The sequence below is a fragment of the Sylvia atricapilla genome, chromosome 20 (assembly GCF_009819655.1).
Source record: "Sylvia atricapilla isolate bSylAtr1 chromosome 20, bSylAtr1.pri, whole genome shotgun sequence".
In the NCBI taxonomy this organism is placed as follows: Eukaryota; Metazoa; Chordata; class Aves; order Passeriformes; family Sylviidae; genus Sylvia; species Sylvia atricapilla.
In genome coordinates, this window is record NC_089159.1 from 8094923 (window position 1) to 8121623 (window position 26701).

General features: G+C 52.3%; 1 protein-coding gene across 1 annotated transcript; it reads left to right on the plus strand.

Moving 5' to 3' along the window:
- Positions 1 to 1476: 1476 nt before the first annotated feature.
- Positions 1477 to 26304, plus strand: RPH3AL (rabphilin 3A like (without C2 domains)). Its single transcript, XM_066333709.1, has 9 exons — positions 1477 to 1540; positions 5845 to 5962; positions 7143 to 7286; positions 8802 to 8931; positions 12282 to 12368; positions 19390 to 19565; positions 25331 to 25434; positions 25762 to 25950; positions 26249 to 26304. The coding sequence occupies exons 2-9, from the start codon at positions 5886 to 5888 to the stop codon at positions 26302 to 26304; spliced, it is 963 nt and encodes a 320-aa protein (XP_066189806.1). The 5' UTR covers positions 1477 to 1540; positions 5845 to 5885.
- Positions 26305 to 26701: the final 397 nt, after the last annotated feature.

Consider the following 26701-nt stretch of genomic DNA (forward strand, 5'->3'; position numbering starts at 1 on the left):
AATTGGAGTCAGAAAGAGCCTGCTGCCTTTCATGAATTATTCACTTTGCATAAGGCACCTGCCTGGCTGGGGATCAGGAGGAAATGGGTCCAAAGTCTGATAAATAAAGATACACCTTGGCAGGTGGAACAGTGCTGGCTTTCCTCCCCGGCATCGAGGGCTGTGGGGCACCAGGAGGCTGCTTTGCTTTGGCAAAACCTGGGTTGTTTTGGGATTTTTTTTTTTTTTTTACAGCTCACCATATCTCAAGTAGCCACGTTAACGAGTGCCTCTCGTTAATAAAGGATTGTTGGTGCTGATGTCGGTTTTCCTGCAGGGCTGATTTAATCTCCCCGCTCACGGCACTGGCATGGACCTCCAGAGAATTGTATTTGAAAATAATCTCTTTATAAGCTCCATCCTAAAAGCAGTTTGGCTTCTTGTTGCTGCTGCTGGGATTGGGAAGCAGCTCTGGTCGAGAGGAAATTCCTTGGTTTTCCCCCCAAAATCTCATCCTCACCCACTCCTTTACCAGTTTGGCCTTTCACCACAAGGACACCTCCCGGTCAGGGTTTAACTGGGTGTTTCATTTGGGCTGGGCCAACCAGAACGAGGGTCTGAATGAGGCTGTCCCCATTTTCCTGGCACTGATGCTGCTCAGATTGAGCTTTCACGGGGAGACAGACTGAGGAAAGTCGGGTTGGATCCTTCAGTGCTCGTCCCCAAGCTTGCCAAGGCTTTGTGCAGTTTATTTGGACACTGTTTTGGCCTGGCTGCAGAGCTCACAGGTCAGGTCTGATCACGTTTGGTTCCCTGTGTCTCGGCTCTCCATCTGCTGCTGGGGCTTTGTGAGGAATGGCAAAACGCTGTTTTCAGAACAGAAAACTGAAATTTTCTGTTCTGCAGCCGTGCTCAGGTGTCTCTCTGCCTGAGACATCTCCTGCCTCTGCTCGGCTTGTGCCTCCTGATGCTTAGCCCTTATAAAACCAATTTACATCATTTTATCGGTGCCCACAGCAGGCTCCTGCCGAAGGGGCTGATCAACTGCTGCATGTGGGCGTGAATGAGCACTTCAAAGCGGTTCGTGTGTGAGGGGGGGAAAAAAAAAACCCACAAAAAAACTTCTATAAAACCCTGATCCAGCCTTGCTCTGGCTTGGCCAGACCTTCAAAAACCAACCGTGCATCCCCTGCCACGCTCCTACAACCCCCAGGCCACATCAGAACAGCTTTGAAACAGAGCTGCGAGGCTTTAAAGCACCGAGGGAAGAGCGGTGTGTGTGCGGCAAAGAAGCATCCCTGCGAGGGGCAGGGACCGGCTGGTGGGCTGGCTTCACCTCATCCATCCCCTCATCCGCTCCTTTACCCTCTGTCATGGCAACACCAGCAAACACTCCCTCAGTTGCCAAGGTTTCCCGGGGATAATGGGGTCTGGCAGTGCGGAGCAGGCAGTGATTACAGCGATCTCTTTGAGGGAGCAGCCGCCCAGAAGGGGGAAAAAAAACCGGGCCAGCAGGTACCTGGGGATCCTGGGGGAGGTGATGCCCTGGGAGCAGGTTGAGGTAATGACAGCGGCACAGTAAGGTTTGGGAATTGGGAGCTTGGCTCTAGCCAAGCTGGTTTCATTTTCATTTTGATTTTTTTTTTGGGTAAAATGAGGTATTAAAAAAAAAAAAAGAGGTAGTCTTAATTAATTCCCTATGAAAACAAATTAATCTAGACACGAGCTGCTCAGCTGAAATAACCAGGCAAATGAAAGCTGGCTGGAGGCCTCCTCTTGGGGCTGTGTAGCACTTATTTTGTCTTTGCAAGGCTCCGAGGAATTGATGCTTTGTGGGCACCTGTAAGGAGCCCAGCTGCAGGCTGTGCTGTCACCGCAGGAGGAGGTTTTTTCCTGCTGCCAGGAGTGCCTCAGTGTCAGTAAGACCCTTCAGTTTTAGCTTTGGCGAAGTCAAAATGTCTGAGGTGGAGGAGCGGGGAGGGGATCTGGTGTAGTGAGATGAGGGTGAAAAAGCAAGCTGGTAAATTCGGGACAGGGAGATGTTGAGAGTGTTAAACACAGAGCTGCAGGCTGGGTCAGGCAGTGCAGGATCCAGGGATCTCCGGGGGCTGGGAGGGTGCTCTGGATAAATGTTGCTGTGTTTTGTTTTGCTGTTATATTCTCCTTTAAGCATGTGCTCTTGCAGCTGGGGAGGTGGCAGGTATGACCTGCTGTGTGTGTGCTCAGCTATTGAGGTAAAATACACGGTATTCAGGTTGATGTTCTGCTGAGAAAAGCTGGCTTCTTTCTCAGAAATTCTTTGTAGGGCAGCGTGTCCCTGGGCTGTGTCTCCGTGCCACTGTTCCCTTCACCCAGGCCCCACTGGAAGGTTTCTCCCCACCCAGACTGGAGTCACGGTCTCAGTTTGGGTTGCCAGAGTACAACTCTGACCGTGGAGAGCTGGGATGTGCTGGGTTCTGCATCCTCCAGGAGGCTCCTGGCCCACAGGGAGGGTCAGCCCTGCAGGGCACTGCTCCTCCCCTGTGCTCCTGTGCCAAGGGCAGCCGGGTGGACTCAGCTTTAATGAGGTTTTGGTCTCACATGACTTCCTCCATCACAGGAAAGGAATGAGCAGGTGGAGTGGTATTAAAGCAGGTCATAGAATATCGATAAGAGCTCCCCTTCTAATTCTGAATTTGGATTAAAAAAAAAAAAAAGCAGAAGCTTGGAGTGGGAGGTTTTTCTGCACCACAAAGTGCTGGTGCTTTGCTGTCACCCTGTGTGCAGGGTGGGCCAGGAGCTGTGGGTGGTTTTATTGCTCTCTCACTGGTGGAGACTGGCTGCTTCAACCCTCCATTAGTTTGCTGAGAGGGCAGGAGGACAGGGAGGGCACGGCTTGGTGCTAATTGGAGTAATTTTGAGAGAAAATGCAAGACTTTGAGGGGGATGTTTCACCATAGCCCATGGAAACAACTCCCCAGGCTGGTGTTGGTTTTGTTATCTGGGTGTTCCTGATTTCCCTGCACTTCTTGTCCTGTACTGAGATAAGAGGGGAGATGCTCCATGCCTTCCACTCCTCTGGCATCATTCCCGTGCCCATGAGGGACGGTCCTTCCCCTTCAGCCCTGCTTTTCCATGCCCTGCACTCCCATTCCTGTTTCCTCCTCCAAGCTGTGTCCCCAGCAGGCTTTTTCCAGAGGTGCAAAGCCAGCAGCTCCCAGCAGAGGAGACAGAAAGAGAGAAAAAAAACCCCACTCCTGTAAGCATTTCAAGGAATAATCTCTCTGAAGACTCTTCTGGGATCTGGTGGCTCTTTAGGCTTTTGTTTTGTTTGCCTTCTCTCTTTGCAGATGCTGCTCAGGGAACGGTGGAGGACAGAAAGCGTGTGCTGAGTAACAGGAGGCAAAAGACCATGACATTGCTTGTTTTTGTTCAGTCACGCTGAGCAAAGCTCGCTGTGCTGTGAGGCTGGAGAATGCCTTTAAGCCTCTCCTGAGAAAAATGCTCAGCTCATGTGCTCTGTTGTGACTCGCCTTCAGCTCTGGGAGAGCAGATAAAGCCATGCTGAGGAGGGGCAGATGTTTCCAGCGCAGCTTTCCACCCTGAAAGCACAGCTGCTGGCCAAGCAAACTCCTCTGGCCTGGCTGTGCTGTGGGGTTCAGCTCCAGATTTTTATTTTCCAGCCACCACAGGCTGTTTTCCTGGAGCCCTGCGTGGACACAGAGTGTGGGCTGTGCTGTTCTTCAGGTGCTCCTGAGTGGGAGGGAGGAATTCACCGTGCAGCTGAAGAGTCATTTAATATATGCCTTTGTGTGGGGGGCTACGTGTGCACATAATCCTGTAACCACACATCACAGGCTCGGGAAATGTCTGGAAAATCCCAGGTTTGGGCATTCTGTGTCCAATTGTAGCTTTTCTCTGCCTGTAGCTCAGGCCTGAGGGTGGGAGCCTCTGTGTTCTTTTGCTGTTTGTGATTGCTGCCCTGTGTGTGAGCGCTGTGGGATGTGTGTGGGGAAGGTGTTCCTCATGTTCTCTCCTCTCCTGGGATTGGGAGGAAGATTAAAGGAGCAGGAGGAGTTCTGGGCCTCAATGGAAATGCAAGCCCAGCGTGTGGCACTGAGCAGAGTGGGGAGAGCAGGGTTCAAGGCTTTCTTCTAGAGACAATCTCTTTCAAATATCACCGCTTTGAAAGTGGTAAAAGGTTTAAAAAAAAAATAAAATCATGTGTGTCATTTCTGTCTGTCCTTTCTGCCCCAGCCCTGTTTCCTGCATCTCCTTCGTGCCTCACTTTGCTGAAGTCAGACTGTGCTGAGCCTTTTTTACACACATTTCCCCTTGCTCTGAAAGAACTCCATATGGAATTTCCCCTCTCCCCTTCTGCCTGTTGTAAGCAATGACTGGGCTGGCCGGAGAGGAGGGAACTGGTTCATTGTTTGTAACTGGTTTGGCTCTGAGGGCTGAGGTGGAGTTTGGCAGGAGGGAACTGCCAATAAAATACCTTTATTTCTTTTGACTAAGACTAAAGTCATTATCCCTTATCAGCATCACTCTATATTCCCCTAAATACATCCATGAAAGCGCAGCTCTTTTTTAAAAATGGAAGTGACTTAAACACGTTTCTGCGCGTATAAAAATTTGCGCGGGGAAGAAAAAGAGGTGGGTGTTTCTGTGCCGGGGGCAGTGTGAGCTCAGCACAGCAGGCAGAGTGTGATGTGCACAAGCTCTGTGTGAGGGAACCAAGGCCATCAGGGCTGTGCCTGGCCCAGCAGCACAGAGCTCGGTGTGGCAGCAGCAGATAGCAGGGGTAGGTACAGCACCGCCGGGGACTGAGGCTGGAAAAAGGGTTTTCTTGGGAACTCCAGCACGGCTGGCAGGTGATACACCTCCCCTGCCACTGGAGCTGATTCCTGCTTGCCAACCAGCATTAAACACGTTATCTCTGCCCAGCAGGTATGGCTTCAAATCTGGCAAGTGTCTGTGCTGAGGACAGGCATTAATACCTGGGAATTTATGCGTCAGGGCTTGTGAGACACTCGCTCTGCTGGAGAGCAAATCCGGCTGGTTAAAGGCTCCGTACGTCAAGTCTGGTTTAGCATCCACTGAAATCTTTTGGCTGTGCCTGTTTCTTGGTGCTTTCCATCCACTTTTCCATCCCCCTGAGCCGCTGGTGGGCTCAGAGCTGCTCAGCTGCAGAGTTTCTCCAGGGGATGTGTCTCCCATGAGCGTCTGGAGGTTGGTTCTTGCTGCTTTTCCTGATCACCTCCGTGGGATTTTCACTGAGCACAAGGAGCCACTGGTGTGACCATGCCAGGGGACAGGAGCCCCAGCAGGAGATCTGCTCCAAGAGGTGCTGTCTTAAACATCAGAGAATGCAAACAAGCTGCTTTTGTAGGCTGGAGTTATAAATATCAGGCTCTTATGGAGGCAGTTTTAATGAAGGAAATGACTTGCCACTATTCATGCTGATTGTTGCGTGGGTTTTTGTTTGTTACCCCATTAAGAGGTTAAAAAAAAAGGCAACTGGAGCTTCTTTGTGTCCTTTAGAGTGGCTTTCTCTGTCAGACCTGCAGCACTGGGGCTCTGGAGGTGGGGAGGCAGAGATTATTCTCACAGACAACGCTTTTCTCTAGTTTGAAGTGAAAAATCAGGACTGACAAAAGAGTGTCTGGCTTATTTTTTTTTTTTTTTTAAGAGTACACCATAAAATCTAAACTTCCAGCCTTGCCTTCAAGGTATCTGAAGGTATTTATTTGCCTGTATTTTATGAGGGTGATGGTATGTTTTTATCACTGTGGGTGAGAGTCTGGCTGCTCCCACCGTCAGTGACGCTGGCAGGTCACCTCTGTTTGCTTTGCTGCAAGTGTGGCTGCTGTTTGCTTCTTCCAGGTGTGAGCCCTGCCACCCCAGCCCTGCCCAGCCTTGAGGCCATGGCTGACATGATTTTTGGCAGCGGGACGGGCCCCTGGGTTTGCCCCAACGACCGGCAGCTGGCCCTGAGAGCCAAGTGAGTGCTCCCCACCCTCCTCCTCCTCCTCCTCCTCCCCTTCCTCCCTCAGCTCTGCCTTGACAGCTTTCCATGGAGCTCTGGGCTCTTGGCCTCATCCTGCACCCGCGGGAGTCCATCCCACTGCCCTCCCCTGGCTGAAGGGAAAGCTTGGAGGCAGCCTCAGGTCTCTGCAGCAGCCCAAATGTAATTGATGGCATCCCCCAGCTGCCAGCTCCCTTTTGTTTTAGGGACTTGTCTTTAGTCCTCTCTTTCCCCCGAAGTTAAAATTACTGCATAACCTGAAGAGTAAGAGGATGGGGATGAGTCAAAGCACTCGAAGTGCGTTTTTCTTGGATGTTCTCATTCCCTGGCAGCTGGGACCATGCCACCTCTGGTGCTGCCTGAACCCCAGGGCTCAGCTGCTGCTGCAGAGGGTTAGAAAATAGGGGAACAGCCCATGTTTTGAGGGTGCACTGCCTGGCTGGGAGCACTGCCACTTCCCCAGGCTGCAGAAAGCCTCAGCAAGACAGTGGTGCCCAAGAGAGCATTCTCCTCGCAGCCATAAGTTTATCCAGTGACCTCCAAACCCCTCCTGAATGGTAATTAATTAATTGAGCTGTGAAAGCTCCTGCCTGTCGCCAAGTGAGCCAAGGAGAGACATCAGCTGCTGCATGTGAGGCACAGAGGGTTTGCTGAAGTCCTCGTGTGAACCTGGCCTAGACCAAGGGAGGACGCTGCCAAATTGACATTTCCAGGCATTCCCCTAGAATCTGTGTGTTTGAACTGGGGGCATCAGGGATGTGGGATCTTGGAAGGGTGCAGGTGATCCCTGCATTCGGGAGTTTGCTCTTGGCTTTTGTGGAGCCTGGCATCAGCACCCGTCTCTGGGAGGGAATCCCCAGGAGAACAAACCCCAGGGGTGGTTATGGACAGACAGGAATGGGGGCTTGGAGTGGGGAAACACAAACAGGAGCACAAAGGGAGGTGAGAGGGGCACGGGGAGGCAGCACAGCGCTTCGTGCTGCTGGGAGGTTGATGTGGGAATGTGGTCAGAGAGAGGAGACTCCTGCTTTGCTCATGGAACAGATTTCCCTGAAGGGAGGCTGACGTGTGCCCCGGGCCAGTTTCAGCGTGGGGCAGGGCAGGGGTTTTGTGTTTGCCTTTCCCAGCTGAGCCCTGCCCTCCACCTCCTCCCCAGGCTCCAGACAGGCTGGTCAGTGCACACATTCCAGACTGAGAAGCAGAGGAAGATGCAGGCTCTGAGCCCCAAGGAGCTTGAGATCATCCTGGGAGTCATCCGCAAGGCAGAGAAGCTGGACGTGGTGGAGCAGCAGCGCATCGGGTACGTCCCTTGTCCCCTTCCCTCCCCAGGACAGGCCAGCCCGGGCAGGAGGGGCTCCCCAGCCGCCTGAGCTCAGCCTCCAGCGCTCAGAGCATCCCTTAGGTCAGTTATCTGCCCCTCCCATGCTGTTTGTCTGGGGATAATGACCATTGGAGAGGATGTCGTGATTTCTGAGCCTTGGGGACGGCTGAGGCTGCAGCCCTGACACAGTCCCTGGAAAATGCAGGCGGTGCTGAGGCTCGGGGAGAGGCTGGGCTGTGCCCAGGGCTGCTGCAGGATGCCTCAGGATCGCTGCTGGCAGTGCACTCAGGTTTTCCCTTGTCCACACCAGGCCCCTGGGATTTTGCCTGGAGCAGAGAACGAGTTGATGTTCTAGTTGGCTGAGCCCTCTGGATGGGCTTTGCTAGCTTGAATTATTCAATTTACAGGCATCCCTTTGCTGCTGCAGGTTCCCTTTTGCTGTCAGTCCTGCTGGAGGTCTGGCCTGAGCTCTGTCTGTGATCTGCTGCCTTTCAAGCTGGGGAGCTGGGCAGCCCTGCAGCCTTTCCCAGCAGTGTTTGTGTCCAGGAGACAGCAAACCCCAGGGACTCCCAGCCCGTGTCCAGCAGGTCCAGCCTCCTGCTTCTCTGCTCCCTGTGCTGAGCTCGTTAGCGAGGGCTAACGAGAAGTGACAGCAATGTTTTTGTGATAAATGGGAGACCCCAGCAGCAGCCAGTGACCCCGAGGGCCTGACTGCTCCTGTGTGGCTGCCGGTGGAGCTGCAGCAAGTGCTACCCTTGCAGCTCCTGTGGTGGAGCATTCTCTGAAATGCCTTTTGTCAGCTCCCAGGAGCTCTTTCATGCAGGAGTCCAAGTCGATCACAAATGCACTAATGATGGCTCGGTCTGGCTGTGCAGCCTGACCTCCCCACCACGGGCAGGACCTCCTTCAAACAGCCCTTGCCTCGCTCCTGGAAGGGGCCCTGGTGGATGGGACATTAGCACTAATGAGAGTGGGATTCATGGATTTCTCAGCTCCCTCCTGGTGCTGATAAATGGCCTGGCTGCTGCTGTCCCCCTCTGCAGATGGAGGCCTGAAGGTTGCCAAGCAGTGATCTCATGGCACAGCAACCTTGCTCTGCATGCTCTCCACACCCTGCATCCTAATTGCTCGTCCTGCCTCCCTCCCCTCTCCCAGCCCTGCTGTTGCAGGCTTTGTGCGTGCCTGTGTGCTCCCTGCCTTCCGAACGGGCTGTGGGATGGAGCAGGGAGCAGCCACTGGCATTCCTGTGCCACAGCCAGGCTCATTTTGGTCTGATGCCTTCAGCCTGGCTCGTTCTGGTCTTTGGTCTTCAGTCTGACCTTCCTGCTCCCAATGGGATGTGGGCAAGTCCCTGCTGCTTTCAGGGGGGTGGGAAAACGGAGAAAGCTCGGCAGGTTCATCTCCTTTGCCCTTTCCCAGTGTTTTTGGCCCTGGTGTGAGCACTCCGAGCTGTCCCTGCAGTGCTGTGACCTCTGCTGTGCCTCCTGCCCGCAGGCGCCTGGTGGAGAGGCTGGAGAACATGAGGAAGAACGCCATGGGGAACGGCCTCTCGCAGTGCCTGCTCTGTGGGGAGACCCTGGGGCTGCTGGGCAGCTCCTCTGTCTTCTGCCAGGACTGCAAAAAGGTGGGTTGGGTCACACGGGCCTGTCCCTGGCAGCAGAACTCTCTAGGAAATGCCACCACGTCCCTTGGAAGCTGGAGAGCTCTGCAGGGTGAAGTTATTTTGTTCTCCTTGGTGCTGTCAGATCATCGAGTTTTCTGTTGCAGCCTGGGGATGAAAAGAGGTTCCTGAGGATCCTGAAGTGCCTGAGCTGCACTCAGTGCTGGGGTGGGCTGTGCCAGCCCCCTCTGCATCTCCCAGCTGGGGTCTGCAGCGTGGGACAAGGGGGAAATGTGCAGCCAGCAGAGACAACTCACAGCAGAGTCTGGGAGGAGCTTTGCTGCTACCCTCAGCAGCCCTGAGACCTTCCAAGAGGGCTCAAGTCCATCCTCCAGCTCCAAACCAGTGGAAGCTTCCCAGCCCTGAGCCTCAGGCGCTGCCTGTGCCGTGTGTGTGCTGTTGACAGGGAGAGCCCTGCTCTGCCAGCCCCCAGGGATGGTTCCTGCTGCTCCTGGCTCCACAGCCGAGGGGTTAATCTGTATTGCTGTGGAGATGACGATCTCCAAGGCAACCACCTCATCCTGCCTCTGCTGGGAGGTTGGTTCTCCTGCACTTGGAGCCCACCTTCCCCTGGGGACTCACCTCTGGGGCTTCCTTCATCTCAGCATGTTGAGGTGGGAGCGCCTTGCTGAGAGCTGGAGTGTTTCTGACTGAGTAAAACCTGCTGCTTTACCAGGGGCTGCTGGTTGCACAACTTTCTGTGGCCCTGGTGGCTTCTGTGGGACACAGACCTCGTGCAGAGCTGGCTGCTGTGAGCTCTGCTGCAGAACTGGTTCCTCCGCTGCAGCCCGGCCGCAGAAATCACTTGGAGTTTTGCAGGAGGTTCCTTCTAAGGCAGTGCCTAGGAAAGGAAACACAAATCTTGGAGAACCCTAAGTCATTGGGGAAAGCAGCTTTTAGGGAGGGGGTGTGGAAGGAAGCAGCAGTGAGGAGTGGAAGGTCTGGTTTTGAATGGGAGCAGCGTGGTCTCTGTGCACTGTGGAGAACAAAGGGTTGGGTGACAGGCAGGAGTTTCTGGGCTGTTTCCTGTGTTTCAGGCCTGTGGAATAACAGGATGTGTGCTCTGTTCCTGCCTCCTTCCCGTGGCAGTTCTGCTCTCACCTTGTCAGGAGCCAGCTAAGTCACGTTGCCACGGGGCTTTGGAACCAGCTTCCTGAGAACCCTGTGCACGGCTGAGGAGGCAAAAGCTCCTTCAGACATTTCCCAGCCTTGTCTCTCTGCAGGAGTGACCCTCAGCTGGTGGGACACTGTGAGCATGAGGCTCTGGGAGGGCTGTGACCAGAAAACCCCAGAGAAAATCTGTTTTTTTTTTTTTTTTTTTTTTTTTTTTTTTTTTTTTTTTTTTATTTTTTCTATTTTTAAAAAATATTTATTCCCTTTTTGTCTGGAGTCTGTTGGGCAGTTCAGCACTGTTCATATCCAGGTTGATATAAGTGAGAGCCTACTTTTCCAGGCTGCATTTTTGCATCTGCTTTCAGACTGGCTGCACTTTTCAGCTCTGTGCTAGCCCAAGGCAATTCAGCCTGGGTGCCCTGGGCTTCTCCCCTTGTGCTTTTTAATGTTGTGGAGAGAACAACCAACCCTTCAGCAGAGCACAGAGTGAACTGCTTGTTCCCTCTTGTCCAGGGCTATCCATCACTCACGGAGTGCTGTGTGCAACAAGCAATTTGTCAGGGAATTATGGATTTTTAAAGTTCATCTTTCTCCGGCAGCCTCTGCTCCTGTTACCGTGTCATTGCGGCGCGTTTAATTCCCCGACAGGAATTGTAATGATGCACCTGAAAAAGCAGCCAAGGATTTACCTCCAGCCTGCTGAACAGAGGTTCTGCATCCCTGATGGATCTTCCAAGTGCCACTTCCTGCTTTATAAGGAGTGGTAGTTTTTATTGTCTCAGGAGTGAAGGCATTGTGGCGAGACAAAGGTGTGTGCAAAGGCAGATGTGGTAACAATAGCAGGAGTGAGGCACAGCCCGAGGTGCCATTTACCACGCAGAGGGGATTGATGTCGTGTGTAAAAGGTGAAGGATGAGGGGGAGAGAGAAGTGCTTTGTCTTGTGTTTAATGAGAAATGGGGCTGCTTTTAATGCCCTTGATTTTTACGTCTCTTTCCCAGGGGTTGTGAGAGTGATGCTTAATTTCCCAGCTACTCGGCAGAGAAGGAGAGGAGGAAAACACCGTTTTAATTTGTTTTCTTTTTTTTTTTTTTTAAATTCAGGATTCATGGCTGGGAGTGAACTCGTTTGGGAACTCCCACTAGAGGGAGCGTTTGAATGTTTGAATGAATCTCCGTGTGGGGCTGGGGACCGTGGAGGGCATCTCAGGCTGAGCTGCTCCCTCGGGTTTGGGGTCGGGGCAGGGAGAGTTTGGGGTCTTTTAGGTGGTGCCAGAAGTTGAATCTGTCAATCCTCCTCGGCTTCAGGAGCACCGTGCTGAGGGTTGATGCAGCAGACTCAACAGGTTGTTCATGATTTCTCTGGAGGATGAGGATGAGGATGAGGGCAGGAACAGCGGGGTGGAGAGGATGAGACCTTCACCCCTAAGCACAGGAGAAGCCTTATGTGGTGGGTGTATAAATCTGGGGACATCCACTCCTCACGTGGACCTCAGCAACCTTCTGCTCTCCTCTTGTGAGTGAGTGGCTTTTCCTCTGGGAGGGTCAAAGGATCCAATTTCTCACTCAAGCTGCACGCCAGGGCTGATAGACACCAGCTTCATTATGGAATATGGTGTGATTCGGGTTGGGAATGGCTTGGGGTGCCAGCAGAGGCTTGGGAGTTCCCTGCTGCAGCAAAAAAGGCTGTGCAGAGCCCTCAGACCTTCAGGAAATGTGTGTCACCATGGCCATGGCCACCTGCTAGGTGCAGGAGAGTGTGCTGAGGTGGAGGGGAAGATGTGGGATTGAACACGTGTGGGAGAGGAGGCAGGAGAACATTTCCACTTGTGCCTGGTTACAGCTGCTTTCCACACCGCAGAGACTGGGGCTCGTGGTTTGGAAGAAGAGAAAAGGCACTCTGGAAATGCCCCTGGGGGTGGTGGGGTTTGATTTGGCCTGGCCAGTTCTCTCCTCACCCTGGAGTCAAGGGCTGTGCTCGGGATTTGCCTTCAGCAAAGACCTGAAGCATCTTCCTGCAGTCGGTGGTCCTCCAGGAAAAACAGGAAAATCATGCCGTGGTTTAAGTTTTTTTAAGGAAAGCAAACCAGAGCTCTTTCCTCTCAACCTCCTCTCCCCCAGGGGCTGTGGGTATCTGCTAACAACACCTCTTCTTCTTTTTTTTTTTCCTTTTTTTTTTTTTTTTCTCTCTCCTTGTTTTCAGAAAGTTTGCACCAAGTGTGGGATAGAAACCGTCGGAGCCCAGAAACGTCCTCTGTGGTTGTGCAAGATCTGCAGTGAGCAGAGAGAGGTAAAACACAGCTGTGGGGAGATGGGGCTCTGCAGCAGCCACCTGCCCACCCCAAATCCGTGCAGAGCGTGTGTGGGCTCTTTCCCTGTGCCATGGAAGGCAGAAAATGGGATTTGGGCAGCTTGGCTCAAACACACACAGTGGTGACAACTTTGTTTTATGAGGAGGTGAAGGGGGATAAACCACACCTGGAGCCTGGCTTTGTGGGATTTTTTTTCTAGCTCTGGCCATAAAGAGATTGTTCCCTTACACCCTTTCCCTCCTCCTCACTCTGTGGCAAATAAATTTGGCTAACTGGTTTTTTTTTTAAAAAATACAGCTCGAGAGATGTACAGCATAACTGCAATGTTTGTCCCACTAAAAATAACTAGGATTGCAGCCTTTAAATCTGTTTTCCTCCCTGCCTGCAAAATCCCATAACTTGCCAGTGTGTGAGACTTCTAATGCAGGTCTCTAAATTTTTATATCCTTCATCCTTGACTTTAAACTGCAAAAAAAAAAAAAAAAAAAAAAAAAAAAGGTAATGGTCTGCCTCAATTCTTGTCTGCCAGCCAGCATCCACCAACATCAGGGCTGCTCTGGGCTGAGATCTGTGAATTTGTTCTGTGATTACAGATGGATTTTCACTTGTTCCCATCAATTTATTTTGGGCTTTGGCTTGTGGTGCTTGAGCATCAATCCAGTCCAGCTCTGTCTGACCAGTGCACCCAACTGTGCAGCCTGGGGTGCTCTGCTAAATGAATTTTTGAAGTGTAGTGAGAGTGTTTGTGCAGGTGTTGGAGGTGCTGAACTTTTATTATATTTTTTTTTTATTAATTGTGGAAACTTTGCATTGCTTAGGTTTGACATTGGAGGGATTTTTTAAATTTATTTTTTGTCTGGGAGAACCCTCAAAGTCCATGTCCAGGTGAAATGAGGGTGGATGCTGCTGGTCTTTCAATTATCAGCAGCAGTGTGGGTAGGGCAGGAAAGAGAGCATTGCAGCTCCCTGGATTTTGATAACAATTTGATACACTGAATCATCTGGATGTTTTGAATTCCAGATAGAGATCCCAAAATAGAGCGAGGCAGGTGCAGGTATTCTCTGTGCTCTGCTTGGAAACGCAGGGACTAAAATTTGCTTTATTTCTTTTATTCTGTTGTCTTTTTTTTTGATCTCTCTGAGAGTATCACTGTGGGATTTTTTTTCCCCCTATTTCTTAAAAAATAAGAAGTAACCTGGTCACTGGGCAGAGAATATTAATGTGTCCAGTGTTATGTGTGGCCAGAGTGTGAGGGTTTGATAACCTTCAGCACTCTGTGAGTCCTGAGATACAGCCAAAGTGCACCCCTGATGAAAATGGATGGACCTTTCCTTCTTAGACTAAACTGTGGCCTCAACTTGCCCCTCAACCCTTAGCTCCTGCTTTAATTCTCAATTCCCTTTAAGGTGGGTTCAAGTCTGTCTCCTTTCTTATTTATGCCCTGAACAGGAGAAGGATGGAAAGGTCACAGTGTGGGCACAGAGACATCAAATCACACATCCCCTCTCTCTTCCCACGTGCCCTGCCTTTGTTTTGGGGGGATTTGGGAACTGAGAAGTGGCAGAAGCCTCGGGGCATGTCAGCCAGGGCGAGGGAGTTGAGGCAAATCAGAATAAACGTGGCCCAGCAGGATCCCAGGATGGTGAGGATGGATATTCCCATGCACCAGGCATTGCTCATACCTGCTTCCATCCCTTATTCCCACGTTATCCTTTATCCCTGCAGGCTGGAATTAAGCCAGCATAAGTTTAAGTGGTGCCCATCTCCCTCTTTTTGCTGCTTGGGACAACACCAGTGGTGACCTCAGCAGTGATTAAATAATCCCCTTGGCTGAGTGAAAAACCAACACCAGAGCGACGAGCTGGAGCTTCCACAGCTTCTCCAGCCCTTGGTGCCCACAGATCCCTCTGGGAATCCCAGCCCCAGCCCCTCTGCTGCTCTCTGTTTCCTTGAGAACCCCCTCTGGGCAGGCTGTGCTGATGAGGAACGAGTCTCTCTCTCTCTCTCTCTCTCTCTCTGACTGTGTTTTATTTCTGGAGAGTGGAGGCGAGCAGCGCGCTCTGCCTGCTGCTTCCCGGGATTCTGGCTGCATCCCAGGCATCCCAAACACAGCAGCAAGGCACGTGCAGGGCGAGGCTCTGTGTTCCTGCAGGGTCTGGATGTTCCCTGCTGGCAAAGGGAGCAGCCCCAAGGACCCACAGGTACCCCCCAAAGCCCCGATATTTTTATTTGTCCTGAAATCAAACACAGCTCACCTGCACGGCTCCAGAGGCTCTTGTCCCAGCTCTTCCCAGAGGGAGCTGTGGGAAACCCTCCTCTGTTCTTCCAGGATTCTGTGGGTGTTTCCCTTTGCAGTGGAATTGAGGGTGATGTGGATTTGTGGTTTGGTGTTCCTGCAGAGCAAGGGTAGAAGCAAATTCAGCCACTCTCACATTCACTTTTGAGGGAAATAATCTCCCCTCCTTCCTCCTTCCCTCCTCCTTGTGCCTTTCCTGGCTCTGATCTCGCTGCTTCACCTTTGTGCAGGCAGAGTGTGCAGGGAGAGCTGATCCCCCGTGGGTCAGAATCCCGTGGGCAGCTCAGGGATGCTGATCCCTGTCCCAAACTCCATCCCTGGCCGTGGGTTTGCAGTGAAACCCCCCTGGGAAGGAGATTGCAGGGCAGAAAAGGGAGAGGCTCCTGCAGCCCCTGCAAAGGGCTGGTTGCAGCAGCTGCCAGAGCAGCAGCACTGGTGGGTAAATACTCACTGGAACCATTCCCTGCTGCCAGGCCACTGGCAGGGCACGGGAGCTTGGGGACAGCTGAATTAGCCCAAATCTGCCTGTCACCCCCTGGCCTGAAGGGGAAAAGGGACCTGCTGGCTTTTGTCAAACCCCTGCCCAGCCCTTTGACTCTCTGCACAGCCTTATTTTGACTGATAGCACCAGATTCTGCCGAGCACCTTCCCGAATTACCCCTTTATAGATATATATATTTTATATATAGCCATAATTAGCGATGCTATCATTGTAATTAAAATCCTCTTGGAAGCATTCGTGCACATTTACATTTGAATTGACACATCCAGGATTGTAGGGGATAATGAAAGCAGTTTCAGTGGGGTGGGAGGAGAGAGCTTTTTTATTTTTTTTTAATACTCCCTCAAATATGAAAGAGAGTGTCAGCTACCAGGGACCTGTTAAAAGTTTTAATGTGCCCTCTCTGCTTCACTTTCCTTTTCATCCCTTCTCCTCCGCTACACAGCATTTTCAAGGCTGATTGCATTTCTCAGTTTATCACAATAAACCACCCAAAGATTTTTTGGGGGGTTTTTTTGGTGGGGGATTTTTGCACTGGGAGGAACAGAGTCATCTCCTCCTCTTTTGCCCCCGGGGCTTCCCTTTTCACACATCCACTCCCACCACATGGAAAGCAGCACAGCTTGGGGTTATTCCTTGCCTGGCACGACGATTTCCTGCCAAAACACGGCAGGGATGGAGAGGGGTGGTTATTTTTGGGTGACTCTGGATGGGATGGGAGCCACGTGCACCTGTTTGCAATTGAAAAAGCTCATCAATGGCCTCTGCCGTATGATTTTTTTTTGGGGGGGGTGGCAGCGAGTAGCTAGGCTCAAAATAGTGTCCTCTAGAATAGAGCCACGGGGTGGAATAGGAGAAAAAAAAATAATAATAATAAAAATAGAGGCCTGATTGAAAGGGGGATGATAAATGGTTTGAAGGCTGGCAGCTTTGAGAAACGTCGGGGTCAGGGGGGCGATGGATTTCTGCTATTCCGGAAACAAAGCTCCCAATGGTAATTTCACTGCCTTTTAATTCCCTTCATCCTCGAGTGCCGAACGTGGGAGTCGACAACAGATTGCTGTAAATAATGTAATTGGAAATCTCTCTGTTCTGTGGAGAGGCAGATGAATGCAAATAACGAGGCTGAGGCTGGTTGTCTCCCCGCTGCCAGCGGTGCTGGAGAGCTGGGACAGGGCGTGGGGACGTGCTGCAGGCAGGGGATGTCACCAAGGTCCTCTCCCAGGGGGCCTGCATCTTACAGGTGCCTTTTTCTTTGCTGTAACCCACAGGAAGCTGCTTGCCCCCACCTTTTGGTGTTGTTGTCGTGTTTGGTGTTGCTGCTGGTGTCAGCTAAAAGTGGTGGTTTTCCTCTCAGCAAGCAGCCCAGATTTCTGTGGATTTCTGCAGGATGGGAACAGCTCCTGCAGGGCACGAGCCGGAGGTGCTGGAGCAAAATGTGGCTTTTCAGCAAAGATCTTGCCTTAAGCTTCTCTGTTTAGGGGATGTGGTTTGGTGAGGAGGACTCAGGGGAGGCTGCAAGGGCTCGTTGTGATTCCCTCAGCCGTGATCCACCTCTTTATCAGCAAGTCCTAATGTTTTGAGCTTGTTTTAGCACTTTGTGTGCTCAGGGAAGTTGGAGCAGCAGCATGGGTCTCGCCAGGGCCCAGTGATTCCCTGTCAGGTCCCATTTCCAGGCTGCACTTGAAACTGCTCGATAAAATCCCCATCTGCTCCTGCATGTGTCACTCCACGGCTGCAGTGACGGCCTGGTGCGGCTTTAATGGGAATATTATCAGGGTTATAAAAGGCATTTAGCTGTCCCTCTCCCCGGTGACATTCCAGCTCCACCCAAGCTCAGGCTGCCGTGGGGAACAAATTTCACCTTAATGTGAACTGCTGGGAGCAGCATCCTCCCTTCCTTGGCAAGAGTAAACTCCTGCTAATAAACAGGATTTTTTACTCTCAAGGCTCTGTTACAGATGTACTAATTTAAAATCAAGCAAGGACTTTGCTGTCAGGCCACTCTGGCCATCATCAGCTGTCAGCAGCATCGACCAAGGATGGTCCAAGGATGATCCAAGGATGATCCAAGGATGCTCCAGCTGCCCCATGTGCAGAGCAGGACGTGATCCCTGGTCCTTTGGGACGGGCTGTGCTGCAGACCTGGAGGGGCAGAGGGACTGAATCCGTGCAGGGGAGAGCATCTTGCTGCAGCTATTTGAGAGCTGATTTCAAAACAATTTCACTGCTGCCATAATAGGACCAAACTCTATTAGGAGCACCAATTTAAAGGGAATATGTATGCAGAGAATCGATTTTATAGTAGTATTCCCACAGCAGAGCTGGGTGTGTTATGCCATTAACTCTTTCTGTAACGACTTGCTTTGGGGCAGTGAGGAACCTGGGGGTGACCAGCCTTTGCTCCAGCCATCCGTGCTGTGTCTGATTGGTTTTATGGTGTGTCTAAATTGGAGCTCGCCTGAAGATAATAGGTCTCTCCAGTGCTTCAAATTAAATTACAGATGTTGCAAGGTCTGTTCAGAGAGTGCCTGTACCAGAGGGCTGTTTCCTCCCCAGCAGTTTATCCAGGGAAGTTGTGTGTGTGCACCAGATTCCCAGTGTCTGTCAGGGGTGGAAAATTTCCAGCCCTATCCCTGTTCTCCCGCTGTGCCCTGTGGGTGTAACTGCTCCCAAAACTTCCAGGGAGAGCTGGGCCTGCCCAGCCTGCAGCTCCTGCATGGGCCATTTGTCCCTGAGCTGCACGTACAGCTCAGTGCAGAGATGCCTGTCCCACCCTTCAAAACCCTGCTGCATTTCCCCGTTCTCAGAAAGCAGATCCTGCAGGGTCCCTGTGCTGCACTGCCGTGTGCTGGTTGACACTCTGTGCAGTCCCCACGTGCCAGCAGAAGGGACAGCAGGAGCTGTGTCAGCCTGTGCCTTGCCTGCCTGGGTCACTCTGGCTGTGGGCACAGCAGGGCAGGAGCTGCTGAGGTGTTCCTGCCTGCCAAACCCATCCCTGCAGAGGAACAACTCGCAGCCTTGGGAATTTGGCTTTCCCAGCTTTTTTTGCCTGGATGGCAGGCTCACCCTCCTGCTGGGTGGTGAAAAACGTTGGTGGAGCTCTGTGGGATGCAGATCCTGCTGCCAGGCACGAGCCTCCCCCATGGATGTGTGCTGGGTCACAGCAATGCTCTGCTTCCTTCTGCTGGGTGCTCTTTTTAAAAAACCCACATTACCAGGCCCCTCTCTGAATTCAGATCAGCTGCACTTGGCTCTTTCAAGACCCCAAACACAGAGATCTGAGCTCTCTCTGTTGGTGGCTCTGGACTGGGAACCAGGCAACCATCAGTGTGATGGTGCTGCTGGTGCCCTGCTTTTTGAGAACAGCTCCTGAATGTCAGGTGTTGTCACTGCCCTCTGCTTTGATTAAGCTCTACATTGCAAATGTTTTGCTGCAATTAGGGATATCTGCATTTGCACCCCCTGCCATCACGATGCAACTGTGTGTAAAATGTTTTGGGAACTTGGAGTAGAAAGAGTGATGATCTCCTTCACTCTGAGCAGAAGTGCAAGAAATAAAAAAAAAAAAAAAAAAAATTATATTTTTACTATGTCAACTTCTTTTTTTGCCCTGGCTGTGTCATTAGCCCATTATCAGGCTGCTGGAAGGCACACAAGAATTAGGTTTGTAAGAGGCCATTTCTCCTTGTCTGAGCTGCCACCCTTCTCCCTTCCCCTGGCTTACAGCAGGCTTTATATTAAATATACTTAATAGAGTGCCTTCATCATAAGCTGCATTAAAGCTAAATTGGAGAGGAGAGGCTGTTCTTACAGCAGATATTACAGTTTAGTGCTCGAGGTCCATTTCCTGCCGCAGGTTCAGGTTATTTGAGCGTTGTTCTTGTTCTGGGGTTTTCAGGCTCGTTACACGATCTTGGCCTGGATATTGCTCTGTGAGATGAGGCTGTGCTGTGGGTACAGCACCAGGCAGCACTTCTGCCATCCCCCTCTGCTCCTCCTCCGGTCTGCACCTGCTGCTTCTGCACAGCTGGGATTTATTTAGTCGTGGAAGGAGGACAGAGATGGATCTGGGCTGATAAAAACTGGGGAGGAATCTGGGATCAGAGGGAGCTCTTGGTGGGGAGCTCATTTTGCAGTGGCTCTGCTGTCTTGCCGTAAAAAACCCATCTTAAGGTGTCCTGTCTGTGTCTCTGGCAGGTCTGGAAGAGGTCTGGGGCGTGGTTCTACAAAGGGCTGCCCAAGTACATCAGGCCTTTGAAGAGCAGCAGCAGCAGCAAACCCCTGGAGCTGCAGCCCCAGCCCTGGCAGGGCGAGGTGGAGCCCCAGAGCGTCGGGAGCAGCTTCTCCTTCACCTGGGCCAGGGGAAAAGGTTGGTTGTCCCACCCAGGAAGCAGGTGGGAGAAGGACCTGGCTTCTCCTGTTGCTGGCAGGATGCCAGCAGTCAGGGGGTTCTGTGTTAGGGGTGGTATCCCATAAGGTGGGGGGTGTTTTTCACGCAGATGTTGGAGTTTTACGTCGCAGTGGTTTTTTGTGCACGTTGGTGGCCCAGATCAGTCCCAGCCCTGCTTTCCTCTATTTCTGGAAGCTCTCACCCTGCTTCATGTGGTCCTGAAGGCTCCTCCAGGCAATCCCTGCCCAGCTCCTGACACCCCAAACCCTCTTCCCCCACCTCCCGAGGTTTCCTCCTGTGGCATCCCCAGCTGCAGAAGGAGCAGTGGAGCACCATGAGGAGCCTGGGGATCACTGAGCACACACAACCTGGGCCTCCTGGACTGTCCTGGGACTGTTTCAGACACACTCCTCCCTCTCTGGGTCTCAGGTGACCTCACTGTTTTTCTGGGATGAGCCGTGGGACAGACACCTGCCTGCAGTGACAGCCTGAAGAGCTGCTCCTGCTGAGCTCCAGGGCTTGGTGCCACTGGTGGACATCACTGTGCTGACCCAAGGCTGGTCTCATTCCCTCCCTTCCTGGGGCTACTTCCTCCTCACTTGTGCTGGGGCAGATTCCTCAAGTCGCTGTGAGCTGAGTTAGAAATCTCTCTGCCAGCGTGCGAGAGCTGCGGAATCAGAGCTGCTGCCAGTCTGCTTTGATTTCCTTTCTCTCTGTGGGGATTAGCAGAGCTGTCTGGCCTCTCCCCGTCTGTTTTTTGCTGTTAGATCCTCTCTGTTGGAGAAGACCTCTCGAGTGAAGCAGCTGCACGCACTCTTCTGCTTCTCAGGAGTGCAGGGGGAAATAACCTTTTAATAAAGAAACCTCAGGAGACGTGGGTTTACAAACCTTGTCTTCAGGGCCCAGCTCAGAAAGCACTCCCAGCCCTACTGTAACTTTTGTAATTAAAGACAAATTAGATCAACAATAGACAGTTGTGTTTCCCTCCAGGAGATGCTTGGAAGGAGTTGTCTTAGCGGAGGGGCTGATTGATGAGGTGGGTTTTTTTTTTGTTCACATGATAGAGCAAACATTGAGAGTCGAAGCTGTTGAGGCCAGACCTGGCCGGCTGCTTAGTTCAGCTTTTCAGCTGAGTTTTGGTTTTTTGGAGAAGGCTTCCCCCATAAATACAGGCAGGAGCAGGGGGAGGACAGCAAAGTGACCTTTGGTGAGCTTTGATGTGGGTGATGAGCTGCCTTTGTCCCTGCCCTCTGATGTTTGCCTGGCTGCTGTTTTATGGCTTGGGTAATATTAATTTACGGCTTTATTTGCCGGTGCTTTCTTTCCCTGTTGCCCTTCTCTGTGAGGCTGCCTGTCCTCTGGACAGCTTTCAGTGAGCACTGCAGGCTGTAATCCATCTCTGGAGCTGGGAGCTTGTGCATCTCCCCCCTTCTTTTTGGCTTCTTTTGAAGCTGCCAGTGCTGGGACTCCTGCTGTTGGTCATCCCACAGGGCAGCATCCTTCCCCCCGTGGAGATGTGGATCCACGAGATTTGCCACAGGGAATATCTGCAGCTGGAGCTGGGCTCAGCTCTCCGAGGCAGCCTGATAGCTTCTGTCAGCTCACACCTTGTACACCCTCACCCAGACACGTCCTTGCTGCTCCAGCAAAGGCCCGGTGCTCGTTTGGCAGGATGTTCTCCGGAATGAGCTGTGGCATTTAACATGCCTGCCTCTGACAGCCTGCCCTCCGTGGGGTTCCCGTTATCGTGGCCAGCCCCTCTGATGTGCTGGAGGAGCCATCTCTGAGCTTTTCAGCGTTTCCAGTCAGGTGGGGCCAGCACAGTCCTGCCAGGACCCTGCACATCCTCCGTGCCAGGGCTCTGCCATCCAGCAGAGATGGGACAAACTTCAAATGTCCCTTTTTACCCCCCATCAAAAAAAACGAGGGATCAGTGTCAGAACTTGGCTGTTTGCTCCTGCTGCAGGAGGGTGGAAGGCAGCAGGACCAAGGGAGGGCAGGAATGTTCCCCAAGGAGGAGAAGCCAACCCCACCAGGCAGAAGTTTTGTTTTTTGCACGCCCGGCGTTTCTCCTGTGCTCGCTGACGCTGGGATTTGCTGGTGCCTTTAGTTTTTCTGTTATAAACAAGCAGTTGCCATGGGAACCCTGCTATTAATTAAGGCACAAATGTATTGTCAGGAGGAGAATAGCAGCAATATTTCTTTTGCTGGGCAGCAGCTCTGCTCCATGTGCTGGAATGTGGGTGGGAATCCACGCCGGGTCAGGGGGTGGGAGCAAGAGCAGCAGGATTTTCCTTCTCCCAGGCTCTGAGTCCTGCAGGGAAAACGTGGAAAGCAGCTAGGTGGAAGGCAGAAAAGTATGATCCTGGGGCTGCTGCACTGTTTGGCAGGAGGGCTGCCTGGCTCTCGGGGGGATTTTCCTGTTCCATCCCTGTTGCCAAGCAGTGGGATGTGCCAGAGGCACGGGAGCAGAGGGATGCAGTGGGTTCATCCCGGGAGCTGGAGGCCAAATCCCTGAGGGAAGGAGCAGAGAGGGATGTGCTGGGGAGTGTCAACAGCCCTGCAGGCCACCAAAGGGGACACCAAATTTGCCAACATTGCAGTGACAAAGCTGCAACTTGTGCTGCTCCCGAAAGGGACAAGAGTTGGGTCCACTCAGCTTTTCCTTCTTGGAGCAACGCTGGATGTGATCTGGCTCAGGAGCTGCCCTGGAGGGACCTGGGCTGTAATAATCCTCACCTTCTCTCACTTTCTCTAGTGGTTTCACACTTCCCCACCTGCAGCGACCAGGAGCTGCTGCCCTCCCTGCTCCCCGTGTTTCCCAAAACTCTGGGTGCTGCTGGGCAGCCCTGCCTCGGGGGCTGTGCTCATGCTGCCTGTGCTGGGGTGGCCTTGGAGCTGTGATTCCCATCCCAAGTGTGTGCTTTCCCTGTGGTTTTGGCAGCTGCAGGGCGTGCCAGGCTCTGTGTGCGTGCCAGGCTCTGTGTGTGTGCCAGGCTGAGCACGAGGGAGCTGGGAGGGCTCATCCCGTGCCAAAAGCACACATTTAATAACAGATCCCAGCCAAGTGCTCCTTCCCCTTGGCCTCAGCACAGCCTCCCCACGTCCTGGTTTGCCTCTGGGGAGAAGTGCAGGCAGCAGTTGTCCTTCACCATTCCCTGTGGCTCTCTGATGCTTGGGGGTTGAGCCACGTGTGGAGCAGCTGCAGGGCTCCAGGTTCTCACTGAGTGACCCATTCCCTGTGGAAATGCTGCTTTTTTTTTTTTTTTTCCCAGTGAGTTTTATCTAGGCAGATTTTATTTTATGAGCCTTTTTTTTTTCCCAGTCAGCTGGAGATAGGGATAAATCTGTTCCTTTCTCTGGAAGAACAGCTGTCCAACGACTCTTATTGATATATCAGCAACTGCTGGAACACCAGATTTCAGACTTCTGGGCTCTGCAAAGTGCCAGCAGAAGGTCTGGGAGCTTTGGATGAAGGATTACCTGAAAGGGAGGCTTTGGTGCAGTGAGTAAAACACACTCTTATTGGCAGCAGAGGAAATGAGAGCAGACAGGGCTGGTCCTGTGGTGTGAGTGCCTTCGAGTCATTAATATTTCCTTCCTCTTGTGCTGGTTCTCTCTGAGGTGCTGAATGGCAGCAGGACAGGCAGCTAAAGTCACCTCCACTGATTCACTGGGGCCTCCTCCAAATAAATCCTGGCTCCCAGCATTTGTAGAAGATTCATGGGGGAAGGAGCTGTTCTAAAGCAATGGATTTTATGAATCCAGGAGAGAAAGAAAAAAAAAATAAAATATGATGACCAAGCGGAACAGGACTTCATTTTCTGAGAGAATTGAGCAATAAGATGGTCAGAATGAGTCTTACAGCTGAGATTTGGGTTGTATAGGAAAAAAAACCCCTCACTCTGGTATGTATGAATTATTTTGAACAGTGTTTATATAGAACTCCCCACCTCTCCCAGGGACTTCTGGGGTAGTGATGAAGATGTTTTTCAGAAAAACCTTTCCTTTGAGGACTCTTAGGCAGCATTGCAGCCCCTCAGTTTACAAAGGGGCCTTTTTCCCTCCCACAGCCCCTTTCCCTGCAGGGAAAAGCTGTGCAGGGTGTGTGTGAGGAGCTGCCTGCCAGGGCAACTTCAATAATGCTTTGCAATAACACTGGCAGCCAACTTTAATATCCTCAGAGATGTTAGCATTTTACTTTGGGTATTCACTTTTCTCTCTCTCTCTCTCTCTTTTTTTTTTAAATGAAATATTTTGTGTAGTACAGATCGCTGCCTTGAATACAGGAGTGGCTGCAGAGGTGCTGGGCAGGAATATCTGACAGAATATTCGGAATATCCTGCTCTGTGCAAGGGGAAGGGTTCCCATGCTCCTGCCCTGGGGAGTGCTGAAGGCTTTGGGCTGCCACAGAGGGATGAAGTGACAGCTCTGTGGGTGTCACCTTGTACCGCTGCACCCACGTCCCTCTCTGGGGCTGGGCACTGAGAGTGACAGTGTAGGGACAGTCTGGTTTGCTCAGGCACAGAGAAAATCACTTCTCACAGGGGTGTGAGCTTCTAGAGACGTCCTGATGGACCTAAAAGAAACCCTTGGGGCTTCCTCTTCCTACAGGAGAGGCTGTGGGTTGCAGTGTTAGCTGTTTCACATCCCTCATGGGCTGATTTTGTACTTTTTACCAGGAGTTGTGACCTGCTGTTTGAAGTGGCTGCTGAGCTGCCAGGAGAGCTGGTATCTGCCTGGTCAGATGGGGAAGTGCTGTAGGTGCAATCCCTCAAACAAAAGGGTGGTGTTTTTTTTTCATTACTTTCCTCCTCAGCCCCACCATTTCTGTTCTGAGATTAAACCATCACAAAACCCCAGGAACTGGGAAAAAAACCCACCTTTCTCATTTTACCCAGAGCAGCTGGCAGTCGAGTTATCTTTTACACCAGTGTAAGCAGGAGAGGTGTTTGCATAATTGCATGGAAAAGTGGAAAGAACCTGCCAGCTTGGGGAGCTGCGTCTGGCAAAATGAGGCTCCTTCAGCTCTTTTGGAAAATATGGGGAGTGGAAAGGAGCAGGAAGAGAGCCAGGATTCAGGGGGAGGAAAGACACAGAGGACAAAAAAGCAGCTTTGAAACAGGAGAAGAGTGTCCTTAAGGAGAAGGAGTGACCCTTGCCTCTGGAGCTTTGGGATGCAGGAGTTTGCTCATGGGGATGCTTTGATGTGCTCAGGATTTATCTGGTGTTTTCCCCTTAGATCCTGTCCCACTTGAAAGGCAGCTTGGAGGGAAAGAACCCCTCTCCCCACATCACCCAGGGATGGAGCAGGAGCAGCCAGGAGCCCTCAGGGTGCTGCTGAGCAAAACCCAGCCCTGAACCACCCCTCAGAGGGCCACTCTGTGACCTCCCTGTGGCACTGGGATGGGTCAGTGGGAGCAGAGCCCCGTGCCTGCAGCAGCAAAAAGAGTGGCACAGGAGCTTGTTGTCCCAGTCACCTTTAGGAGAGAAGCACTGGAGTGTGAGCAGCAGAGTTATAAATCAAATGATGCAAAAAGTAAATGCACATCGTGTTGGAGAGGAGCAGCTGTGGGGGAGCCGCAGGTAGGGCCTCCTTTGGAGGGGGAGAACGTGAGCAGCGAGTCCGTGTTTGCTCCTGTTTCGTTTGGATCCATCTGGCACCTCTTTGGGAAGTGTTATGAACATTGTGAATGACTGTCTCTCTCCTCTCCTCCCCCTGATCCTCTCTCCTGCAGTGGATCCCAGCGACAGCGACAGCGACTCGGAGCTCAGCTCCTCCAGCCTGGAGGACAAACCCGTCCCTGTGGCACCCAAAGGCTCTCCAGGGAGAAAACTCCCAGCAGGAATGGGTGAGGAGCTGCAGATCCTCGTGGCTGGAGGGTGGGAGGTGTAAAGTGGTGAATGTTGGGCTCTTGGCTCAGTTTTGAGTTTCTCCCTGGCTCGTTCCGTGGCCTGCAGCATTCCAGGGGCTGCTCATCCCAGCACATCCCTGCCCAGCTCCTCACTCCTGCCTCTCCAGAGCTGGAGTCACTGGTGTTTTCTGGGAGCAGAGCACAACCACTGGGGGTGACTGTGCTCCTGAGGGCTCGTGGCTGGAGCTGGGGATGTTCCTGCTCCTTTGGGATCCAGCTCAGTGTCTGCACTCCCTTCCCTCAGCACCATCTCTGTCCTTACAGCACCCACCAGGGGACCCAGCCCAGGCAGGAGCAGAGCCCTGGGGACCCCGCAGTCCCCCTGGCTGTCAGGGAGCCACAGCAGCCTGGGCAGTGAGCAGGGGGCCGAGCTCAGCCCCACGGAGAGTGGCCAGAGTGACCAAGCCTGGGACAGGAGGGACAGCGACACCACCACCACCAGCAGCACCCCTGGTAAGCTGCACTCCCTCTCCTCATCCCTGTTTTTTTGGGGCTAAATTCCCTGGAGGCACACAAAGCTGTGGCCTCGGGGTCACTTTTCTCTGTTTCTGGTTTGTTGGGGAGTTTTTGGGGGGTTTTTTTGGTATTGGCAGATGTTGTCACCGTGTCACAGCTTCTCCCCTGAATGCAAAAGCTCTTCTGCAACATGAGTAATCACTCAGGGTGGGATCTGCCTGCACCCACGGCCAGGAGCACCCAGAGCCTGGGGCTGTGGCCCTGCAGAGCCCTGGAGCTCCTCTCTGCCCTGCAGAACCAGCAGAACAGATCGAGCTTCTCCTGGAGCAAAGCAGCCCAGCAGCTTCATGAGACTCAGTAACATTTTTCCTGAACTAAAGGGGGCTCTTAAAGCCAAGCATGGCTCTTCCCAGAACTCTGCAGTGCAGAAGAAAGACACATTTCCCCCCTGAAAAACCTCAGAACAATTAAGTGACTGGGAAAGCAGAGGCTGCTATCACACCTGAAAGAGATGCAAATGTGTTCCCTCTGCAGTTCCCACTGATTCAGTCACTCACCCCTCCAGTTATCACCCAGCACCGCTCCCTCCCGAGCATTCCTGCCCTCTGAACTGCCTCTCCCGTCCCTGAGCCTGCTTGGTGCTGGGCATATTGAGGCATAAATTGGATTAGAGAGAGCAGGTTCATCCTTCAGAGCAGCACGGAGCCGTGGTCCCTCTCCCTGTGCTTCCTGTGAGAAACAGGCAGCA

What these genes read in the sequence shown, in the direction of transcription:
- RPH3AL (XM_066333709.1), top strand. Translation starts at nt 5,886, where the DNA reads ATGGCTGACATGATTTTTGGCAGCGGGACGGGCCCCTGGGTTTGCCCC. An exon ending in CAGCTGGCCCTGAGAGCCAA is followed by an intron (nt 5,963 to 7,142) that starts GTGAGTGCTCCC and finishes CCTCCTCCCCAG; the next exon opens with GCTCCAGACAGGCTGGTCAG. An exon ending in GTGGAGCAGCAGCGCATCGG is followed by an intron (nt 7,287 to 8,801) that starts GTACGTCCCTTG and finishes TCCTGCCCGCAG; the next exon opens with GCGCCTGGTGGAGAGGCTGG.